Source organism: Onychomys torridus, chromosome 9 (assembly GCF_903995425.1).
Source record: "Onychomys torridus chromosome 9, mOncTor1.1, whole genome shotgun sequence".
NCBI classification, from domain to species: domain Eukaryota; kingdom Metazoa; phylum Chordata; class Mammalia; order Rodentia; family Cricetidae; genus Onychomys; species Onychomys torridus.
This window is the reverse complement of record NC_050451.1, coordinates 74,677,517-74,703,158: the sequence shown is the minus strand read 5'-3', so window position 1 is coordinate 74,703,158 and position 25,642 is coordinate 74,677,517. Positions and strand designations below refer to the sequence as shown.

Sequence of the window (25,642 nt, the reverse complement as noted above, 5' to 3'; positions counted from 1 at the left end):
AATGAGATGATTAAGTGGTTATGTTTTTCTTTCAGTTTGTTTGTATAATGGTTTACATTGATAAATTTTCATATGTTGAACCATCCCTGCATCTCTGGAATAAAGCCTATTTGATCATGGTGGATGATCTTTTTGATGTGTTCTTGGATTCAGTTTGCCAGTAGTATTTTACTGAGTGTTATTGCATTGTTGTCCATGAAGGAAATTGGTCTGTAATCCTTTCCTTTTTGAACCTTTGTGTGGTTTGAATATCAGGACAATATAAAATGTTGCCTCGTAAAATAAATTTGACAAAATTTGTTCATTTTGTTTGTGTTTTGTGGAATAATTTGAGGAGTATTGGTATTAAGTCTTCTTTGAAAGTCTGGTAGAATTCTACACTAAATCATCTGGCCTTGGGCTATTTTTGGAGACTTAATTACTGCTTCTATTTCTTTAGGGGTTATAAGTTTATATAAGTTGTTTATCTGATCTTGTTTTAACTTTAGTAAGTGGTATCTATCGAGAAAATTGTCCATTTCTTTTAGACTTTCCAATTTTGTGGAATACAGGTTTTTCAAGTATGTCCTAATGATTATTTATCCACATAGCCAGCAACAATGTCATCCTTCCATCACAGTTGACAGTCACATCGTATTAACTAGGTCCTTCTACAACAATGATAATACCCTTTGGATAGAACAACTGTCCATCACTCAGGAGACAGTGACAGTGCCACTGAAAATGAGACTATGAATTTTCATTGCTCTTCCGCTATTTCCCACTTCTGTTACTAGAGTCATGCGCTTGACTTCCTGGGCTCACTTTTCTTGTTGGTTACCACCTCCCTGGAGGGTTCAACTGGCACTACATGTGCTGCTGTGTCCACACACCTGCTCCCAGGAGACCTGTGTTTAGTAAGTAGCAAAACTGGGGAAACACTTGGAAATAGCGAGGATACAAGACCAAGAGGACTGCAATTTCCTCAAACAAAAGCTTCCCGTGGATTGTTTTTGTCGGCGTCTTCATTTCTACTCTATTCCTGAGTGTAATATGTTCATCAGCACTCCAAAGAGAAAGAAAGAAAAGTCATGGTTGTGTATCACTCACTCATATTTGAAGGTGGGAATGGAGGGAAGTTGCTTACAAATAACCAGCATTTTAGGAGAATGTGAAATGTGCCCGTCTCTAAGAAAATAATATCTCCATCCCATCCTCCAGTCCCCAAAATAATTCTAGACCCTTGAAACCTTCAAGATTGATATTTCTGTAATTGTGCTTTATCAGGAAGCTGTCAGATAACTTTAAATGATGATGAGCTGTAATTCATAAGCATTACAGCTGCCATTCCCACCAGATCTGTCATTCAGAGTTTGGATATCCACCCACCCTATTCCTATCAAATTAGCACATAAATACATATCACAGAATTTATCACTGAAGCTATGAGTCTAATGATAATACATGTAAGCATACACCAGTTTCATAAAGAAATATGCATTGAAAGACTATTTTTTAGTACTTTAGAGATGTATCTTGATTGAATGTTTCTCAGAGAGTCAGTAGTTCTGTTTTAACTGAGAGCTGTCTGTCCTTCAGAGTACCTCTTATTGTCGGTCTGTATAACCATCAGAAGAGGTCCGAGGGTGTGGCTGTCAAGGTTTACATGAGGATTCCTAGAGGATTCCTAGCAATGCTTTATATTCGAATAGTGGGTGGTCTGTACATTTCAAAGCACTTTTATATGGAAACTCTTTGAATTACTTGATCAGATTTGGTTGGTTGGTTGGTTGGTTGGTTGGTTGGTTGGTTGGTTGGTTGGTTTGTTCCTTTTAGAAAGACAGGAGAAAAAGAGTCTGAAGGGAGTAAGAGAATTCTTGAAGGATGTAGAAAGTAAATGACATGACAGAGTAAGAGGAAAGCCTTACAGTATCTCCTATGCTTTTGCACAGAAACTATGCATCTGGTCTAGTCACAGGTGTATGGTTTGCAACTAAGCAGATGAGCCAGAGGATATTTTTTCTTGTTGCTCTCTTTCATGTAAAACCAAAGAACAAACAAATCAATAAGCATACTGCTTGATAAATGAAAAGGTTGTTCCATGGCAGTAAGCTCAGTTAAAACCAAATCTGCAGAGACAGCAGGGGGTGAGATAAAGCTAACCTCACCTCTAGTGAAAGCCTTTTAATTTACAGAAGACCCTGGGAGCCCCCTGAACCATGGGATTCAGAAGGGAGTCAGTCCCAGCAGCAAGCAAACAGTCCATGGTCTCACAAAGGATAGCGAGGCTCCTGGTATTGTTTGTTTGTTTGTTTGTTTGTTTTATTGTTGTTGGCTTGGTTTGGTTTTCTTTGTTTGTTTACTTGCTTGCTTTGCTCTTCCTATGTCACAGGGTTGCTAACAACTCTATATAGTCTATGGGAAATGTAATAGAAGGCCTTGTCAACGCCTAGCACATGAAGAGCTAGGGGCAACATTACTACCATCAGACTGAGAGCTTCTTTCACGGAGTATGGTAGAGAAGACATTTAAATATATCTCATGTTTGGGATTTGTTAGGAAAGAAGGAGAGGCTTAGGAATGAACAGAGAGAGCTTAGAGTTAAAGAGGCTTTCTCAGTGCTGACTTGGCTGCCTTTCTTCCTTGTTCCTAACTGGGAAGTGGTGGGCACCTGAGCAAAAGTAAAGTAAAATGGTAATTTGGGGCCTGTTTTTAAAAAACTGTTTGTGTGGTACAGGCAACAGGCAAGGAAGAAGAGGTCCTCAGTAAGACATGATTCTCAACCAGGTCTGGAGCTCAGAGTCAGGACTTTGTAGCATAAATTCAGCTCAATTACATATTCTTTCAGTCTTGTCCAGTTCATCTAGTATAAACTGGTCTAGATTTGGATACTTCATACCTGCATTTTTTTCCCTCCATGTTTCAATGAGAGCCACGCTAGTTTACTAGTTCTCCTTAGATTCCTCTAATTAATCCTCACCGGACACTTCTTATAGTTCCCTTCATTCACCACTTACCTCTGCAAATGCCCCACCCTGGCATTTTCTTGTGAACTCTAACACACTCAAAGTACTTCAACTTTTGGCTTTATTACTTAAGAGACATGGATCCTGACTTTTGTCAAAAAGAATAAAATAAATCACATTTAATAAAGCATTTTTATAATCAGAGACTATAATTAGAGGCATAGAGCTACAGGTGGTGGTGGCTCATACCTGAAATCCCAGTACTCAGGAGGCAGAGGCAGAGGCAGAGAGGATACTCTGCAGTCTGAGGCAGGCTGGGTTTATAGAAAGCTCCTACCTCAGGAAAGAAAAGGGCAGAATCAACACTTAACATTCTATTCTAGCCATTCCTCTGTATGTTACAAGTCATAAGCCTATATCTCAGATGATACACCATACAGATGTGGTTAGATCTGCGGCTGGCTGTAGGCATGGACCATGCCTGTTTTGTTTTACACGATGCTCCTGACACCAAGGTCAGCTAGCTGTATAGGCACTGTCTGTCCTGATAAATGAGCAAAAGGATACTGTCCATGTTGTATTCTTAGCTATAACACAGAACCATGAAAACTTCTGTTCTTAATAGTACAAGGGTCAGAAAGAACATGGGCTCTGAATATCCTGTTTTGTTGCTGAACGTGTGGCAGGCCAATCAAGACACGAACATGAGAGCAAAATCCAGTGGCAGGTCAGTGCAGATGGCATCATGGCCCTCAGGAGCGACTGTTGGTGAGATTTCAGAGATACTAGATAATCAGAAAGGCTGATTGAATAAATACAGATAGTATGATTTAAGAAGTTGCACCATCTCCTAAAAGGAGCTTCATTGAGCACTGATGGCTAGTGAGAAAACACTAGACAAAAGCTTTATCATTTAAAATAAATCCAGGCTTTTGTGATTGTCTCACTTGATTTGAAAAATTAGAAGTGATTTTTAAGACTCCGAACCTTCCATTTGACACAAGCAGTACTTATTAAAATAAAGTGTTCTGTGCTGTAATGTCACTGAGTATTTTCCCAGGCACTAGCAAATCTGAACCGTGGGTTTGCTGCTTCTGTGAAGGACTTGCTCCACAGCAGCAGGTAGAGCTAGGAACAGACAGTACTGGACACAGTTCCAGCACAGTCCCTGGAAATAAATCCTCCTAGTTGTCTCTCCCTAGAGAGCTCAATAGAGTTTCAAAGCACTTGTCAGAAAGAGTGGAGGTAAAAATGAAGTGTCTCACAGTTCTCGCTCTTGGTTCCTAGGACTAGTACAGTGATGCTGTGTGTCTCACCTTCTGCACTTACTGTCGTAAATGTTATGTTAGTTAAACAGCAGCACTATGGTTTGGAGCCAGGTACTTTGTCTTCCCCATGCCTGGGAAAGTTTCTACACACTTCAAAATCTCCTTCCTCAGACGTGATTCAGCTAGGTAGCGATTCCACATATGGCACCATGTATATGTGTACCTACCTGGCATTGAATGAGTACTTGAGTTGGTTAGCATCATTTTTTGAGGCGGGGGGGGGGGGGGGAGCTGAGGATCGAACTCAGGGCCCTGCACTTGCTAGGCAAGCACTCTACCACTGAGCTAAATCCTCAACCCAGGTTAGCATCATTTTTATTGCCAGCATTTTAAAACCAGCCTAAAAATAGAGGAAAATGCTTGTAGTTGTTTTAGTTGATAAGACATTGAAAAGGTGAATATAATCGTGTTAGAAATGTACTTTGTTAAATCTAGGCTCTCTGTGGGTTCTGTTACAGTTCATAATTGTGTCATTAACATGTATCTGGTGTATCATGTAGTAAATCTCACTAGATAGGTGAGTGAGTTTATCTACTATAATTAGTCTGAAATATAAATGCGGAAGATACGTCTGTACCAGGAGGAAATGTTCCGAGTGTTTGAGAAGTGAAATGATTGAGTGGGGAGTTCACTAGGTTTCCATCACCAAATGGACTTGGTAAAACTACAGACGTTGCTTCTGTGCTCAACTCTTGCAGCCTTCTTAGAAGATTCCCTCCATTCATTGCAAAGACCCACCCATCATAATAGTTTTTCCCCCTCCAAATAAAATGAAAGCCAATATAGGAAAGTAGTACCATACAAAAGAAGCATTTAGAAACCAAACAATAGCAAGCACACTGCTATGTGTGATGGTTGTAAAGGAATATTTGTCTCATGCTTTTAAAATCACCAAAAGTTACTCAGGATCCGAGAATGCCCACTAAAATCCATTAGTGACAGGTGTAACCGGCTGACCTCTAGTGGCTGTAACTGTAGCTGCATCTTAGTTTACTGGGTGGTTTTAAGGAGAGAATATGGAAGGCCATCAGAGCTTCTAAAGCAAGAGTTCTACAAGGAAGATTAGCTTTCCTGAGGCCCCACTAGTCGAATGTTAGAGGGCCGTTTCAGAGGATGGACTGGGAGCCAGCTTTGTTCCACTGTGAGGGCAGGGCGGGAAATGGAGACATCGCCCTGTGTTGGTGTCCCATAACCAAGCCGTCTCCGCACATCCTCAGGAGACCTTACTCCTAGCCAGCTTCTAGTAGCAATGCTAAGCAGTGTTGCATGGACTTGCAGGAAATGCTTTTAAATTATTTAGGGTGTACTTATTAGATGTCAACATGGATGTGTTTCATAATGTGTAAATGTGGGGGCTTCTTAAATATTTCCAAGTTTGTTTCATTAATACTCATCACATACATTGACATGTTTCTGAGACAAACTTTAAAAATGCTGTCTATGGCCAGGAAACATTGAAATTGACCAATAATTTAGAGATCTGAACCTTCTGCTTATCAAAACTGGTGAAATAATAGACATGCTTTTATTACAGTGTCTTACTCCAAAAGACTGCGAGAGGAGGGTATTTAACTGCAGCAAACAATTGAAAAGACGTATTTTGCTCTGTGAAGTTCATTTTTTGTTTTTGAATTAGCTTTAAAGTACATCATGCTGTAATATTTTGTGTCTTTTTCTTCTTTGCATAATTGTCTCCCTGACCCTTTAGCAGGACCTTGCATGATGTCTTAAGCAAAAACATTAACAGGTATGAAATTAGAGGTACTACAGTAGAAAATACAATCACTAAGTCCAAGAAATGTTCAACAGCTTTAATCAATCTGATATGGAGAGAGAACAAAGCAAAGGGGTAAATCTAAACTCACTTCTAGAACTGCCGTATACAGATCAGTGATTCCTGGTGCCGGCTGCATGTATTTGAGAGTATTTCGAATGCATTTATTAGATGTCAATGTGAATGTCATAATGTGTAAGTGTGGGGGCTTATTTGACAGAGAACTTAGTTCTGTCAGTAGTTAAATGAACTGTGAATTCCTAGGAATGTAAGACTATTGGGGCTCTCCAGCACATTCTTCTTCTTTTCAGATACCATGAGGATTATCCAGTTCTGTAGACTCCAAGTCTCTTCTGTACTGGCATGCATAGCTCTTCTGAGAGGCCGACAGTGAGAGGGACAAGGGACAGTCTGTCCTTCCTCCTTGTCCGTGCCCTGCGGTCAGCACCTTCTTCACCATTACCAAGAGGACTGTACTCTCTAGTGCTTTGTGTTTTGTGTTACCATAGAGACAGGAGGTGTTCCAAAGCCCCAGGAAGAGAGTGGAAGCAAGTCTTTGAGTTAACAGTCCCTGCTGGCAAGGAAAGCCCGAGGCAGGAATCTATAGCCGTAAATGGAAGGAGGGAACTGTGTGGTCCGATCTGTTTGTGTGTCCACGGAGTCTTAGAAAGCACAGAAGCAACCAAGGAAGCATTACAAATGAGCTGTTTACAGGAAGCAATTTTTCAGCGATCCCAGTGCAGCCTGCTGGGGTTTCATAGAAACCGAACTGGGTATTTTATTTGTAAGAAAATAACTGGAGTGACATTGACCTATTCCTTTTGCTCTTTCCCTCATTAAAAAGAAACAGCTTCTAAGAAAGGTCCTCTTTACCTCAGCCATTGTGCTGATCAAAAATCTCACCTTTCAAATGAAGGCCGGCATCTTTTTAACTGAGCCAAAATAATCAGAAGTCAGATTGTAGTTTCAGCACCAGGGCCACCGCAGCCAGGACCCAGAGCCATGGCTCTGTATACAGCAGTTCTAGAAATGAGCATACATTTACCTGAAGCTATGTTCTCCCTCCATATTTCAGATGCCTTAAAGCTGCTGAACATTTCTCTACATTTAATGATGATACTTTCTACTGTATTACCTTTTATTTCATACCTGTTAATGTTTTTGCTTAAGGTGTCACACAAGGTCCTAGAAAAGGGAGGCAATGATGCAAACTTCAACGGGAGGAAAAAAAGCATGAAGTGAAATTTTAGAACAGCAGCTATCATCAGAATTACCTTTCAGTTGGGTCTCACCTTTGGAGTCAGATACAATCTGTGCTCAAGGTGTGTGCTAGATTCCCCCTCCCCTTTTGGTTACAGATAGGGCAGTCTATGTGGGGTGTTGGCACCGAGAAATTCAGAATGTATCCGCACTTTTCCCTTACCTTGCAAAATTGTCCTTCAGGGAGAGGTACTGTACCTGTAAGTCTGCAACAGTGGAGGTTGAGGATACTTGTCTGAGGGACTTAATGTTTTCGTACTGGGACTAGAAGGTGGGAGTCGACTAGCCTGAGCTGCTCCCTTTCAGGTGATCTCTACAAGTCAAGTTAGATTCTGTTCCATCCCTTTCTTTTATTCAAGTATATGAGTCTGAACTCTTAGAAACAGTACCAGATTTTATAATCAAACTTGGTAACATTGATCCAGAAAAAGATAACACCACTAAGCCATGGGGGGGGGGGGGGCAAATCAAAACAAGCCAGTCTATCAGCTTTTACCAACAGCAACTTACCCTTACCATGGCATAGGTTCTGCTCTGACAAATAGAATTTCAAGCAAGAAAAACCAACTTCATTTGCAAAGGAGGAGAATTGTGTTTAGTAATTAGATTCTTCTGGCTTCTGTGGTATGCACAACTATGACGTAAAACAAAAATCCCTAAATGGCAACCTGGTCTCCTTGTGCTTAGGAGGCTAGATGAAAATGTCACATCATGGGCTGTGGCAATATTAGAATTCAAGTTTTGTGAGCATGATTTGAGTTTCTGGCTTTTGTCTATCTTCCCAGTCACAAAATCCAAGTTTCCAAGCATGTGTAACTAACTGTTCATCTGCACACAAGACAAGATCACAGTGAAGTGCTGCATACTGCAGCGCTGCTTTCCTTCACCTTTTGGAATGTATGGTATAGATAATAACAGTAAAAATGACTTCAGAGACATTGAAATGCACTGGCATCACCTTAAGGAGTAAAAACGAAGCACCTCCTCTGGAATTAATTTGACCCACATTTTAATTTGAATGCTCCACTTTTCTCACCGTGTCTCCCATCAGCCTGTAGTTAGAGGTTACTGACCTATCTGTGACCTGTCTGGTGTATGTGACTGTCTGGTGTATGTGACTGTCTGGTGTATGTGACTGTCTGGTGTATGTGACTGCCTGATTGTATGTGACTGTCTGATGTATGTGACTGTCTGGTGTATGTGACTGTCTGGTGTATGTGACTGTCTAGTGTATGTGACTGTCTGGTGTATGTGACTGTCTTGTGTATGTGACTGTCTGTCCCTACATAAAGAGATTTGCTCTGTTTATTGAACAACACAGAAAGCATTATATGGGAATGGAATGAAAGATATATTACAGAGATTTGTAACAGTTTTTTTCAGTGAAAGAAGTTGTTTTCCTGATCCCAACTGACCCAGAATAGTGAACAAAAACTACAGACACCATCAACTTACATCTGTGATGATATTTTGTGTGCCTCAATATATTATGTACCCTAATGTGGTGATTCTATATTTGTAAAATGTGATTTTATTTGTATATTAATAAAGTTGCCTTGGGGTCAGAGCAAGCCATAGCAGAAGCTGGACAGTGGTGGTAGTGCATGCCTTTAATCCCAGCACTTGGGAGGCAGAGCTAGGCAGATCTCTGTGTGTTCAAGGATACAGCCAACATGGCAACACACGCCTTTAATCTCAATACCAACCATAGAGGACCTGGAGGTCTGTACAGACAGGCAGTGATGAGGAGGTCATGTGGCTGGGTTTACAACCAATGAGAAAGCAGAACAGAAAGTATATAAAAAGAAAAAACACACAGAAGTAGCTCTTGCAGAGAAGAAAGACAGCAGAAGCAATGAAGGGTAAGGTTTTCAGCTCTTGCTCTGACCTCGTGGCTTTTAACTCTGCAATTGGATCTGTGTTTCTTATTTAATAAGACGGTTACGTCTACACCCTAATAAAACTTATCTAGGGTCAGAGAACAGAACAGCCACTAGATTAGACATAGAGGCCAGACAGTGGTGGCACACATGCCTTTAATCCTATCTCTTGAGAGGCAGAGATCCATCTGGATCTCTGTGAGTTCAAGGCCACACTGGGAACAGAGCCAGGCATGGTGACACATGCTTTTAACTCCAGGAAGTGTTGGTAGGAAGCAGAAAGGTGTGTAAGGTGTGAGGACCAGGAACTAGAGGCTTTTAAGCTTTTAGGCTTTTAGCAACAGTTCAACTGAGATCCATTCGGGTGAGGACTCAGAAGCTTTCAGTCTGAGGATTCTGGAAACAGGATCGGATGAGGAGTTGTTGTCGAGGTAGGGTTGGCTGTGACTTGTTCTGCTTCTCTGATCTTTCAGAATTCACTCTAATATCTGGCTCCAGGTTTTTTGTTAATGAGACCTTTTAAGGTTCACCTTACATATATCCACATGATTTTTGCAACATTTGTGGTAGCTATTTTATTGTATAAGCCTTTTTTTCAACGTGTTGGATATCTACAGCAAATGATTACCACAGCATACTTAGATTACTCCCGGTTAGTGGCATGGGAGACAGTGTAATTTAAGACCAAAGCTACACTTTACCTTAGGTTGTAAAAACAAATTGCATGGGAAATTCAAAGCACAGTAAGGCTGGTTGTTACACTGTTCTCTTATAGGAAGGCTCAACTTTAAAAGGCTGAGTATACAGTAGGATTGCTGTTAAGTCTTAAGTGATCTCAAGGTGTATTATTAACTTGGCTGTGTGGTCCAGCAAAAGTTTAGTGTCTTTGAATACAAGATATTTTCATAAAATTGCACCCTACAATAATATTGATGTCCACAAAAATTGTGTATTGGAAAAAATTTTCTTCTCAATATTAAGAATATATTGATATCTGCAATTTATTTCCTTTTTAAAAAAAACTTTTTTTTCTTTTTTTTTTCCTTTTGTTTTTTTGAAACACTGTTTCTCAGTGTAGCTTTGCACCTTTCCTGGAACTCACTCTGTAGCCCAGGCTGGCCTCAAACTCACAGAGATCTGCCTGCCTCTGCCTCCCAAGTGCTGGAATTAAAGGCTTGCACCACTACCACCCAGCTTGCAATTTATTTCTATATGAAGTTTGTATAACACATTTCTATTTGATAATGTCCTATGATCAGTATAAAAGCTATGAATATATAACAAAGCTAACTTTACTAGTCAATGCAGAAATGACCTAAAAGTCTTGGTTTCGGTGACTTTTTCTTTCACCCCCAGTTCTATACAAGGACATATTAGTTATAGAACTATTTTTACTAAGCTTAGATAAATGAACAGTATTGGTTTCGTTTGGTATATGGTTTATTGTAATTTGAACTTTATAGTTTAAAATTTGCTTTTGTTATTGTTACTAATTTTACAACAGTAATGATTATTAGCATTTTCCCACCCAAATGCTAACCAGGCACAGTCCTGCTTATCCTCCAAGATCAGATGCTTTCAGGTGGTATGGCTATACGCCAGCGGTTCTCAACCCGTGGTTCTCAACCCTTTGGATTAGAATGACCCTTTCACAGGGGTCCCCTAAGACCATCAGAAAACAGACATAAAAACAACTCATAGCACTAGCAGAGCTGTCGTTATGAAGTAGCAATGAAAGTACGTTTGTGGCGGGGTCACCCCAACATGAGGGGCTGTTAAAGGGTTGCAGCAGAAGACTGAGAACCGCTGCTCTTGACAGTGATCGGCTTTCTTATAGTAAAGCTCCAACCATGATTTTCCCAAATTATTTTCTCTGGAGTAGATTAATATCAACTATTAAGTAAGGCAAGGTAATAAAATTATGCCCTGCTAATTTCCATAACTCAATAAATAATGTACAAAGCACCTGTGCTGAGATGTGCTAAGGGAGTGTGAATTTGAGCAGTGAATTGGACAGAGGAGATACCCACCTTTGTGGAGTTCACATTCAAACAAGTTATCTCACAGTAAGGTATTAAATATTTTCTTACTACTTGAACATACTGCTCTGTTAGGATATAGATAATACAATATGTATAGTGATTGGCTGAGAAGAGTAAAGTAGCTTGTTCATGTATACTCATCCATAAAATTTTTATATGAACACAAATGTATCTTGGGATTCAGTTCTCAATTAAAATCCCATTTTCTAAGTACATCCTCCTTCGTTAAGGACAATACTGACAATGAACCTCAATTTACTGAGCCTACTGGTTGAAATCAGGTTTCTGTGAACATGTATTGTTTTATGGTATAGAACCTCCTAGTTGATTTTTTTTTTCAGAATTTTGAACTGTTAAGTAGGTACAATTCAACATGTTCATAGCAGAAATAGCAGGGTCATAAATATATCAAAGAATTACCAACTAGCATAGAGAACTAAACTCCATGGAGTTAACTAATTAATTCTCTTATTCATAATTCCAACTTATGGTCACTACAAGGTGCAGATGAAGAAACTATAGCTGTTTGGCTTAAATAAGAGATATTTGTTTGGGGAGGGTTTTTTGTTTGTTTTCAGACACTTGGCAGACTGGTAGGTGGAAAAGGTATTGCCTTTATTTAGTAGAACCCTAATTGTTTTGATGGGAAGGGAGTCAGTGGAGCCAGTGACCAAAATTTCATGGGAACCAATACTGAATAAAGAAATATGTGATCTTTTTAGAGCTGCCCAAAGGGAAATATATTGCCTTATGATTATGAGATTTTCAGGATCTGACTGGAGGTCTTCAATCTAAAGCAAACTATTTTCAATGCTGAGCAAATGGAATTTAAACATTGGATAGATGGTTCTGCCAAGTAACTAAGGTCTTTCCAATCCAAAGATTATACAATTCTGCATTACATGATTCTATAAATCAAAATGAAATGGAATAAAAACACCCAAGTTACCCATTCAGAACAAACATCTGTGCGTTTGAAATATCTGATGTGGAATTAGAAAGTATGTAAAATATAAACAAAGGGAACTACTTAAAAGTATATTCTCAGATACTACTTATAAATGACTTCATAAAAATAGCTTCCTAAGTATTTATTTAACTGGCCATTTTCCATTGTAGCCCCCAAGTGATTTCCACAAAAGCTCGGCCTCTCTGACACCCTTTAGCTTAGTAAGTGTTCTTCCAGTTCTAAGTGTGTATTTGCTATGATCTACAAAAACATGGGACCCTAAGGTTTAGATGGAATTCTCCAGAAACAAAAGGCAAAGACTGTATGGGCTTGGCAGCACGCGAGCTTCGCTAAACCTCATTTTCTTTTTTTATAGCATGGAGGTGTTGATGCATATCATTGAGGGCTAAGACGCGCGCGTGTGTGCGCGCGCACACACACACACACACACACACACACACACACACTAAAAATCTAAAGGATTTTTCAAATATATACTTTTTTTTAAAATAATTATACTGTCTAACCTCATCCTGCCATTTCTCAGAACTTTTGCTCATAAAACCCAATGGCAACTGATCGAATTGTTAACTGTCTACTCCCTGACAGGCAGTTTTAGGAATACATAGTGCCCACCAAGCCACATATCAATGATCACAAACATGGTGGCCCTGGAGAGCTGTAAACAGTAGGACTAATAAACAAAGACAATAGTTGGGCTCCCTAAACTAAAAGGAAGAGGAGGATGCTTTGCATGTGAGAGTTTGATTTGAGTATGTATACTCAACCTTGAAACTGTGTTAGAGTGCTTGTGTTGAAATGTATAGAGGTGCCATAGTGGACAGAATTGAAGCTCTGTTGTCAGGGATGAAAATCAAAACCCATAATCTTCTGAAAAGAAATGATTGAGCTGGAGCCTTGGATGAGAGAAAGCAGGTGGGGCAGAGAAGCAGCCCAATGACCTAACTGTGAGAAACGAACACAGAAAATTGGTTGCTTAAAAGAGTTCACTGGAGAAGGTGGAAGAAATGGCCAAAGAAGACCTGAGAACAAATAAAACAGAATGCCACACACAGTGGTGCACACCTGTTATCCCAGCATGCAGGAGTCAGAACAAGAGGATGTCTCAGTCAGTGCATAAAGAGGCGTTATTACGGTAGACTATTTTAACCAGGAGTGCCATGGTTTGAGTTCTTCTCTAGCCCTGCCAGAGGGCGGTTTCTGTTTCCCCCTCTTCAAGTGTAAACTAGGGTCAGCACATAAATATATCACCTCTGTCACAGGGGTTTTATAAGACTCAAATATACAGGGTCCATGAGATGACACAGCAGGTAAACTGCTGCTCAAGCCCATGGCCCTGAGTTTGAGCCCTAGAACACACAAAAGGAGCGACTCCAATCCCAAAGCTGTCCTCTGACCTCTACATGGACTCTATTACCACATGCTTACTCTTCAGAGGGAATAATTTCCATACTTCCTCAACCACATAACACACACACACACACACACACACACACACACACACACACACAAGAATGGTGAAATATATATATACATATATATATATACATATATATAATATATATATACATCTCCATTACAAGTAATTAGAGAAGATTTAAAACACATGGAAGGATGTGTATAGATTATAGGAAATACTATAGCATTTTACATAAGAGACGAGCATTTACAGATTTGGGCATCCAAGACAAACCAGATTTCCCATGAAGGGAAAGACAAATATATCGTCAAACAAGAAAACTCAACTGAAGTTAGGTGCCCTTAGTTTAAATTATGGCTTCATTATTTACATGTAACTGGTTCAATCATTGACCATAAAACTGAATTGAAATGGCCCTTGCCATCCTTAGAGAATAGGCTAGTATCGCTCACCTCAAGCCTTATCCTCCCAGTCCCATGGGTTGGCCTGACTAACCCCATCCTGCATCATTCATGACTACAAACTGTCTTAGGCCTCACCATGAATCACCTAATTAACATAACTTACCAACTGTTTTGTCAACCCTGTAGGTCTGAGAGTCTTACCATAGGTAACAATTCCCAAGGCTGAAATTCGGCCACCTCCCAGGAACTGGAACAAAAACCAGGCAAAGCCATTATTACACCTGTTCCACAGTGTCACGTGTATAGAGGGAAAATGAGGCAAGAGACAGTTCAGTTGAGTGTCAGGAGCCTGAGGCCTTGGATACTCTTAGGGAATAGTTTCGTAAAGTAGGATGAAAACCAAAATAGGATTACTAAGATCTGAGCAGTAGGCAAGCAGATATGGAAAGGGATCCCAACCCATGGCCTCTCAGCAAGGGAAGCAGCAGGATGGGGGCTTGCCCTTGCCACTATCTTTAAGGGAGAGGGACTGGGCTTCCTATACTGACCCTGGGCCCTTAGAAGATTCCTTCCACCATCAGCTCACTTCCTACCTGCCCATCACTGAGACCGACAAGGCAACTGTGCTGTCTTTGCACTTTTATTTACCAGATGGTGAGAGAGCAAGGCTGACTGTGTATGTGAGCTTTGACAAACACCTTACTAGCTTAGGATCCAGAGATTTCTTTATTGTTTGAATGGGGAGTGGACTCTGCTAAGCTGTTTATGCTTTTACACAATTGATTTCTGATGACTTACTTGGTACTTCTGAAGATTTTAGTGATATGAAATAACTTTTTACACATCTATCATTGTGTGTGTGTTTTCTATGTATATTCTATATACTTATAAATATACATATGTGTATGTGTTTGTGTGTGTGTGTGTGTGTGTGTGTGAAAGAGAGAGAGAGAGAGAGAGAGAGAGAGAGAAAGAGAGAAAGAGAAAGAGAGAGAGAGTCAAAGAACAAAATGAAACTAAGAGGAGACTACTGTTCATAGTATCAGTATATCAACAGTAAAGAAACCCCCAGGAGATATGGACTACTGGCGGCCAGCACTAACTTTAGTTATTGCATAGATTAAAAACATATATTTGTCACATACTTTACAGTTGTGCATACCCAGTGGTGCCTTAAAAATGGTATTTATGGTTTATTCACTCCTTGTCCCCTAATAAAGCTGCCGTTGAGGTGAAACAACATAGCTACTTAGTAGGTCAAAGTAATAGTCAAGAGCAAAGGTAAAGAACTGTAAAAAGACACCAAATTTCCAGAAGGTTGGAAGTCACTGAAGTCACGTTGGGACCCCAGCATTTTGCATTCCTTCTCTGGTCAAAACTGCCAAAGGCTTGCCATCGGCCACAGAAGGTAGAAACTCAATTTCATTTTTCACCAGAGAGCTGGCAATCCAAAGAAGCCAGTGCCCATTAGAACCACTGAGAGATGGAGGATGGATACTGCTTTAGAGGGAGGAGCCTCTCTGAACCATAACTGGTATTTACTGCAATGGGGAGTGTTCCCCCTATGGTCTTCCATCAGTATGTTGGCTGAAATACTTCCTCATTTAGATGCCAAATTGTGTGTGTGTGTGTGTGTGTGTGTGTGTGTGTGTGTGTGTGTGTGTGTGGCCAGCATCTTTCCTAGATTCCTATGTGGTGATATTGTGTCCCCCAATATATTGTGCACCCTAATAAACTTATCTGGGGTCAGAGAACAGAACAGCCACTAGATAGACATAGAGGCCAGAAAATGGTGGGACACACACCTTTATTCCTATCACTTGGGAGGCAGAGATCTATTCGGATCTCTGTGAGTTCAAGGCCACAGTGGAAACCACCAGGCATGGTGACACAAACCTTTAATCTCAGGAAGTGATGGCAGGAAGCAGAAAGGTATATAAGGCGTGAGGACCAGGAACTAAGTTTGTTAAGCTTTTAGGCTTTTAGCAGCAGTTCAGCTGAGATCCATTCAGATGAGGACACAGAGGCTTCCAGTTTGAGGATACAAGATCAACTGAGGAATTGGCGAGGTAAGGTTGGCTGTGGCTGGTTCTGCTTCTCTGATCTTTCAGCATTTACCCAATACCTGGTTTCAGGTTTGCTTTTATTTAATAAGACCTTTTAGAAATGTCTGCTGCATTACTATGTCTTTGTGTTTCTGGGGAAGCAATGGAAATGTTAGTGCAGGATGTTGGAGGTTTTCGAATATTGTTATCATTTAAATCTGTATTCTGCAAACACCATATGAAACCCAACATTGGGTATTGTTGACAGTCTTGATTCTTACATTTATGTACAGTGGGCCCTCTGCATTTCAGGTCGATTCAGCTTTCCAACAGTCCAACTTTGAATTCACAGAGGAAAGTGAAACTATGGTGGGCTCCCTGATTCACTTCTAGTAAGAATCATATGGGGAATTAAATTGAAATTAGTGAGTCTTCATATTTTACAGCAAAATACTATGCATTCTTACCCTGCTTATTTCCAGGGATACACAAATACATGATATGTGGACTGGATCCCTTAGGAGTTTGATACTAAGAATAGTAGCTGGCTCTTTGCCTATCTGTGCTGCCATTACCAGTGGCCCTGAGTATTGGCAGGGGTCCTGGACATATGTCCACAGACATCAATTGTAATGTCTTAATGAAAAAAAAAAGGAAAGCCCAGGATTTGATTCATAAAATTGTACAAAAGTACTCCCTTTAGAAAATGAAGCAGCAAACTTCTTTTGCCTTAGTAATTCAGTATCCAGTATAAAATGCATGTTGGCAAAGATTTCTGTGGAGGATAAATAGAATGCTTCTGTTTTTATTGCAGCACCAGCCTCACCTTTCATTGAGTCTGTATGTCCAAGTACGCCATATTGTTTCCATAGTCATCTAACTGCACATGTGAAGCACGGAGGCCCCCTACATCAATTGTGCTTTATTTATGCCTCTGCAAATCTATGTGCTCTAACTTACAGTGTTGCCTCCCCTGTGTTGTTTGAAAGTCAACTATTTAAAAATGTCATGCAAATGGAAAGTAATAACCAGGGTGGGGGCATTAGGGTGCAGAGAGGGGAATGTGGGTCCTGAAAGTGGAAAGTTATCGAGGAACGGCTAACAGACTACAGTCTCTTCCTCTTCAGGTGCTCTGTGCACTTTTGTATTTTCTAGTGGTCTGTAAACAGGCATCTTCCTTTTCATACCATCTTATCCATTGATTCCAATGAAAGTGTTTATTTCTGAAACCACAGAGGCGTCAAGTACCATACTATTCTCTTATCATCTTATCCCAAATGGCAAACCCATGGCCATTTTGAGCTTCTCAAAAGGATCTAAATGTTCTTGCTTGCATTGGCCCAGTTGTTATTGACCTAAGTCTCCAGAGAAGTTCAAACACCAAAGCAATAAAAGAAATACCCCAGGGATATGCTGGACACTTCGACAGTCTGGTGGGCAGAGAGCCTAGAAAGCTGTTGTCCTCCTTTTTTCTCGACACACAGTCCACTGGTGACTTCCACAGGAACTGTTTGAGAAGAATAAAATGTCAAAAGCATGAGTGTGAGCTCAAGAGGAAAGTGGATGGGAAGAACGGAGACAAGAACCTGGTTCCTTCAAAGGATTTTCTTTTTCTAAAAGGAACCAAGCACTGTGAGTGTAGCTGGGGCAGAAGTGAAAACAAATGGAAATTTCTTTCTCCAGTTTGGAGTTAGCACAACAAACTTGCATGCTGAGGGGAATTGTCTTAGTGTTTCTGTTGCTGCAGTGAAACACCTTGGACCAAATAACAAGTTGGGGAGGTTTATTTGGCTCACACTTCCACATTGTAGTCTGTCACTGAAGGAAGCCAAGGCAGGAACTCAAACTGGGCTGGAAACTGGAGGCGAGAGCTAATGCAGAGGCCATGCAGGAGTGCTGCTTACTGGCTTGCTTAGTCTGTTCTCTTTTAGAACCCAGGATCACCAGCCCAGGCATGGCACCAAACACAATGGGCTGAGGCATCATTAATTTTTTAAAAAATGCTCTACAACTGGATCTTATGGAAGCATAAGATCCTTCTCTTCCTTTCTAATGACTCACTTGTGTCATGTTGACGTAAAAGTAGCCAGAACAGGAATGATCCCAGGGAGGACTAAACCTTGACAGTTCAATAGGGCCAGTGTAGCTGCCTAAGGGATGGTTGTTGATACCACAGCAGGAGTAAGGCCTTCCAGGCTGTTCTCAGCAGGGAAGGGTGTTGGTCCATCCTAACAGGAAGGAAGGTACAAGTAGATACTTGATGTCAGGGGAGCTTCTGGTGGAAGTTTTGTTATGTTTTATTTGTATGAAGGAGCCAAATGAGAGTGGACAGAAATGCTGGAGGTTTTAAGAAAGAAGAAGGGGTGTGAAATGGTTGTCCAGGGAAATGGAAGGATGAATGGATTCAGATACTGCAATGGATTGAGGTCATGTTTCAAATTCATAGTCATTAATTTAATTGAGACCAGTACAGAAAGGGATGACGTCGTGACCTTGACCATACTCTGAGAAGGCAGTTTCTGTCTGTCTCTCTCTAGTTTATGAATCCATTGTGAGGATTCAGGACACCATTATTAGGAAACTCAGCTTTGAATTACTTAGCACTTTTCTGTGGCAAAAAAAGGTGTTCAGCTTTGTCTCAGACAGCTCCAGTGTTTCCTGATACAGTGTCTGGCTTCTGCCACAGACTTACTTAGTAAATAATCTAAGCACATGACCAAACTTTTTGCTTTTACTCCTCAGTCTGTAACATGGTGGTGATATTTAAGGTGCAACAATTTTTTGTAAATTAATGTGCTGCTTAATAAATCTAGGATGTTCGTAAAGTAGTATTTCAGCCCTCTCTGCTAAGCCCTAGAAAGTCAGGTCAGAGCTTCCACTTGAACCCTAAATTCTGGTGACAGAGGAACTGCTCCTTGTGTAGGTTTTGAAAAAAGGGGGTAGGATAAGCATGCTAGCTAGTTTTATGTCAACCTGACACAGGCTAGAGTCATCTGAAAAGAAGGAACCTCAATTGAGAAAATGTCTCCGTAAGATCTAGCTGGAGGACATCTTGATTAATGATGGATAGAGGAGGGCCTAGCCCATAGTGGATAATGCCATCCTCCTGCTGGTGGTCCTGAGTTCTATAAGAAAGCAGACTAAGCAAGCCGTGAGGAGCAACCAGTAAGCAGTGCCACACCACAGTGTTGGTGTCAGCTCCTGCCTCCAGTTTCCTGTCCAGTTTGAGTTCCTGTCCTAGATTCCTTCAGTGATGAGCAGTGCTGTAGAAGTGTGAGCCAAATAAAGCCTCTCCTCCCCACCTTGCCTTGGTCATGGTGTCGCATCACAGCAAGAGTTTCTCTTGCTAAACAGTGAGTATCACCAGGTAGCAGCCACCCAGACTCGCCTTGACTGAGGATGGCTATAGAAGCTGTAAAACTTTGTGTATTGTTTTCTTATATTCCAGATCCAGATTCTTGCCAATGTAATCTCAATCCAAGATTTTAACTAGCATTGCCCAGTAACAACTTAACCTTGTTTGTTGGAAGTCTCATGATGGAGTAGTATACAAGAAGACATCAAATGACCAGGGATGATAGAAAGATATGGGAATGAGCAGTACACTGACTGAAAAGCAGCACTTAGCTACAAATGTGCTTTCCACTCAGCTTTTGGGGGAAGATGGTGGATACAAGATAAAATTAATTTATGTGGCCATGGGAACTGCAGAACCACCAGGCCCGTGTGTTCTTTGCTGCAGGCACGGAGTGTGCACTATGAGCTGCAGCACATAAACTCCTCTCAGAAAAAAAAAAAAAAATCACTGCTCTACTAGATTTTGATTTTTGAGTAACAATTGCCCACCTGATAGAGAAAGTGATAAGAAAAGTGTATTTATTTTCTTCCAACAGCTAAAAGCTGATCATGCTTCTAAAATTTGTAGAGATTGTCCAAGAAACTGTGTAAAATCCTCATCCATCACTGGAAGCCCCTGGTCAGGAAATGACAGAGCAGTAAATATCTTCAGCAGCCACCTTTTAATGTACAAGCTGTTTTCGGTTGGAATTTTCAGCACTCACATAAAACACACTGTCATGAGTGACTGCTTGTGCTCCAAAGTCATTACTATTGGGATAATGGAACATCTCTCAGCGAATAACCAAAAAACTTTAAATGTCATGTCAAGTTTGTTGGAGCCATTTTCAAACCCTGTTCAAGGTTACATGGATATTGAGGCTACCTGCTTTTTAAAAGTATGAGAGAGTCGCTCATAAGGTTGTACAGTGTGAGAGTCAGTTAATTAGATGAAATTTTAGGTCTCTTTGAGAAAATTAATCAGCCAGCACCATTTAATCACTGCCTATTACGGAATCAAGATCGTAACCACTTGCCAGTATGTATGTATGGGTACATGTGTATATAAGTAGATGTAAACTCAGTTTTGTTATGACAAAATTATGTAATTGTGGTTTGCTAGAAAATACACTTTGCCTGACAACTTTATTATTTCTTTTAAGGGATTTTTTTAACTTTTCAAATTCTTCTTTACTTTTGTTCAAAAGGAAAATCTTAGTCTAATTCTTCCTCTTCTGTTGGGTCATAATCTATGCAGACTGTTTATTTACCTGGTGTGTTTATTGAACACTTAGTTTACCCAGGGCTATTATAGATACTGAAACGACACAGTTTAAAATAAAGTTCCTTGTCTGTGGACCATACATTCAAGTGAAAAGACACCCAGTGGACAAGTAAGCAGACATATGGTACATGTGCTTGCCGTGATGCTGTGAGGGAGAAGATGGGGGGAAGGAGCACAGGGATGGGGAGGATCAAGATAAGGCCCATCTGAAGTGGTTAGAGGAGGCTTCTCCATTACATTTGTGTTTGACCCAAATCCTGAATGAAGCATAAGACAAAACTCTGATAATGTCCTGCTCACAGGTATTTCAGCATAAAAGAAGAAAATATGCATTTGTCTTTTATAATTTAATTGATTCTTAACCTATACATGTTAACTTTCCATCTGCCTTTCTTCTGACTACTTTTAGTCTCTCCAAGGGGATTTATTTATTGAGAATAATTAAATCTGTGTTTTATAACATACCTGGACCTTGCTTTCCACACTGACAAGTTTCATGTTTCTTTTTTTCCTTACTGTAGAAAACCAGAAAGTGCAGTTGACAGAAGGGTCACGTCCACACCACAGTATCAATGGCAACTCCACCAGGACTCCAGTCGCCAAGGAGCTTAATTATAATCTAGACACTCATAAGTCTACAGGGAGGATCAAGGCAGTTGAGAAGGAAGCCTGTAATACAGAAAGCAACAGAAAAAAGGACATGGAACTTCCTGGCTCTATTTCTAAAAGCGAATCCGTCCCTGAAGTTGAAGCCCTGCTGGCAAGATTACGAGCTTTATAAATTAAACTGGTTAAAAAAATGATTAAGCCAAGCACAAAGCCATGCTTTCAGCTGTAACACTTGAAAAGTTGCTTTTATGTGACTTTATATAGTTTTAAATTATGATATATAGTAGAGAAATAAAGCTAAATACATGATTGCAACGCTTTTCTATGTACTTGAAGTTTTGGCTTATTCAAGATTGTAATGGACTTTAATGCTTTTTTTGTGTGTCCTGATACTTATCCATTCTATATTTGCTGGTTTAATTATATAAGTTGTTTTAGAGAGCAAGGAGGCAGCCATGTATTCAATAGTGTGTCTTTAAGACAATGACGTCCTTCTAAGTCTTAATATTTACCACTTCAACATTAATGAAAGATCATTAAGGTGAAGACTTATATACTTATCTGTATATCCCAAATGTTTTCAGTATAGCAACAAAAACATATAAATGTGTTATCAACTGCAGTGACCAGTACTCATTATCATCAGTGTTGATTCACATTTCCAAAAAGGGTACAGTAGGAATATATGCACTTTCTTTGCAAAATGCCTGTACCTTTTGCAAAGTAGAAATATAAAGTTGGAATATACGCAGTATCACATTATTGCACCAAACTCTTGGTCTTAGCCAAGAGAATACTTTTACCCTCACTAATTATGGCTCTGGAATAAAGTTACCATTCTGAAATTTCCCAAGAAATACATTTTTATTTTTGAACAATTTCAGGATTTCAATTTATTTAAATTGACAATCAATAATTGTAACAATAATCTGAGTGTTTCAAGAAAAGTTTCCATATGCAAATGTTTAGATTGTACCTCATTTGTCGTCATTCCTATGTTAATTCCTTATCACAGAAAATAAACTTGCTGCTTGCACTAAAAAAATGTCTTTCTTCTCTTGTACATATTCTGTGGATGTGATGGAAGCAGATTCTGGTCTAGCATCTCTTGTGCTTTATTATTTATAATGAGTAAGTGCTCTTTAACTTTCAGGTAAAAGGCAGCTATATGGAACGAGTTTGGTGTGTCCTACATTTGATGTCCTTATTTAAATTGCCATCTCCTTTCAGCTCCAAGTTAATAAAATTAATTAGTACTATGAACCATGGTCTGCTCATAGACATCAAAGAAGCATTATCCATAGCATGTTGGAAATAATTTGGTCGTTTGGTAATACAGTGAGCATTCTGCCTGCCACTTGCAATTCTTGTTTTCTTTTTGTTTTCTTTTATGCAAAAGCAAGAGCATTTATTTCTTAAGAGAAGAATTCCTGCATGCAGGGGTCAGCCACACAACAAAATGGTGACAATCCCCAAAGAAGCTCACAAGCTCCTTTTATAGACAACCAGAAGAGGATTAAGTCATCCTAAAAATGATTGGCCAAGCAAACAGCAGCCACACTAAGATGTTTCTGATTGGCTGGGGCTGTAAGTGCTGAATCATGCCTGGTATGCGATATCTCCCTTACCTGCCTTATCAGAAACCAAACCTGAAACAGAAATTGAGACCTAAACAGAAACTGAAACCCAGGCCTAATTGAGGCTGGGGCTGGGAAAAGCCCATAATGGTGCTACCCTGGCCTCTGAGGTCAACTATTGAAAAATTGAACTTTATTTCACCCTATAGGTAAAATGAGGTGAGTCTGAAGTCAAAATGGCAATACACAGGCCAAGGTGCTTTTGCCTGCTCCCTTCATATGTACCCCTACAGTGCCAATTCACCCTGGTTAACTTTGGGGGGGGTGACTAGAGAGATGGCTCAGAGGTTAAGAGTACTGGCTGTTCTTCCAGAGGTCCTGAGTTCAATTCCCAGCAACCACATGATGGTTCACAACCATCTGTAATGAGATCTGGTGCCCTCTTCTGGCCTGCAGGGATGCAGGCAGAACACTGTATGCATAATAATTAATTGATTGATTGATATTTAAAAAATAGCCTTGTTTTCTTGAAAACAAATCTTAACAGTCAGGGAAGGGAATTTAAGCAGATTTGTTAAGCAAATGAGGAATGGCAGCAAAGCAGAATTGTTTTGATTAGGAAAAAACTCCAATGAAGGGATTGTATCTCCTTTGATGTGATTTTGCCAAGACTTGAACTTTTCAGACAGGGAAATTAAGGCAGATAACCTGGGCACACAAGTACAGGTGAGTACTGGATACTTGAGCAGCGACAAGTGGCACGCTGGTAAGAAAAAGGAAGTGAAGATCCCAAAACCCCCAAGGGTAGAGGAAGGCAGAGAAAGGTGGCAGTGGAGTAGGCTAGCCCCAGAGTATGTCTGTAAGAGGAACAGACAGTCTTGAAACAGGAAGACCAGGCTCCGGAGACAGGCAGAGCAGCAGCAATTCCTGAACCAGGCAGTACAGCCCTAGCATGCTTGCTCTCTCTACCTCTCCCTCCCTCTCTCCCTCTCCCTCTCCTTCCCTCCTTCTCCCTCTCCTTCCCTCCTTCTCCCTCTCCTTCCCTCCCTCTCCCACTCCCCCCCCCCCCCTCAACTGCTCCCTCCCTCCTACCCTGTTACCCCTGGATGACAAGAGATGGTTCTGAACACACTTGAGTGATGGGATGGAAAACCCAGAGATTGAATGCCTGCTCAAGAATTCACTTTCTAGTGGAGGGACTTCCTTTAGTGCCACTTAACTAAGGGTTGTGGGGATGATTACGGTTTTAAAATCCATAATACTCCTTTAGCCAAACTGTGCGTGAAAACTTCAGCAATGACCTTTAAATACAGATACTGTGGTTTTGTTTCTAAGCATACTTTGTTCATTTGAATTAGCAGTAGTGACAGTTAATATTTGATGCCAACTTAAGGATTCCCCAGATATCTAGTAACATATCATTTCTGATTAGGTCTATGAGAGTCCTGGAAAAAGTTAGCCTTGATATCAACTGAATAAAATATTGCTCTTCCCAGTGTGAAGGACATCATCTGATCTTTTCATGGCACAAACAATAAAACAAAAAACACTCCATTTTCTCTGGCTCTCACACAACAGCTCTTCTGTGCTTAGACCCTTGAACTTAGACTACAACTATACCCCATTTTCCCATGTCAGTTCCCACATAGTAGGACCTCAGCCTCCATAATCACCCAGTCCCGCTCCTTATTATAAACAGACATATACACACACGCACACACAGCTACATTCTCATTTCTGCTTCTCAACAGAATCATGAATAATGGAACACATAACTGACATCTGCTAAAGCTCAATGCCCTTAACAATAATGTTCTGCCCATGTCAGTGATAGGCCTAGACAGATTATCCTACACTTTCACACAGCAGTATAATGAATTCTACTAGAACATAGATAATTAAGCAATTGTTGATGTTTCCAGAAGCAATCACTTACTGCTAACAAGTCTGAAACATTCAAATTATAAGAGAATCCCAGCTGGGCAGTGGTGGCAAATGCCTTTAATCCCAGCACTCAGGTGGATCTCTGAGTTTGAGGCCAGTGTGGACAAATTTGTATATTTGAACAAAACAGCTCAAACTACCTAGTGCTCAACTGGTACTAGTCAGCCTTTGAAAAGGGTTAAGTCCTGACGCTTGTGACTTGCACAGAACTGAAGGCCATTGTGTTCAAGTGAAATGGGCCAGGCAAAGAAAGAAAAGTACCACATGATGTCACATGGAAACAGAAAACAAGGTTTTCAGAGAAGCTCCAGAGGCTAGAAAGATTAGAGACAAATAGAGGGTGGTTGAAGGTTGATTAATAAGTAAAAAGTTATAGTTAGACAGGGGCAAATCATCCTGATGTCATATCCACAATCATGTAATTACTGGCACTGGTGATGTTCTATGTGGGTTTTAAAAACAAGAGTTTTGAATGTTTTCAACATGAATGACAAATATTTCCAGAGATAATCAATACCATATTTCCAATTGCATTCATGTACTAAGATAGCACATGATAAGCATATATGACTGTCATGTCGATTTAAGAACATCTGGTGCAATGTGAGAAAATGGACATTTCAGTAATTTACCATAACTAAAAAAAAAAAAAATCCAATTTTCCTATCAAGTTGCTCCAATTCCTTTTAGTTACAAGATACATCTATCTACTCAAAAGCAGATTTCAAAATGACTTAATGATTTTTTTTTCCTGAGTAACTTGTTTTTATTTTGAAATATCCAATGTGGATCTGAGTTTACTAATCAACCAAATTATTTTAGC

General features: G+C 40.1%; 1 protein-coding gene across 1 annotated transcript in view; it reads left to right on the top strand.

The window, feature by feature from the left end:
• Positions 1-22,323, top strand: part of Diaph3 (diaphanous related formin 3) — a 483,673-nt gene extending 461,350 nt beyond the window's left edge. The window contains 1 exon segment of the mRNA XM_036199401.1: positions 21,211-22,323. Coding sequence (XP_036055294.1) covers positions 21,211-21,470 — 260 coding nt within the window. The 3' untranslated portion in view covers positions 21,471-22,323.
• The last annotated feature ends 3,319 nt before the right edge of the window (positions 22,324-25,642 follow it).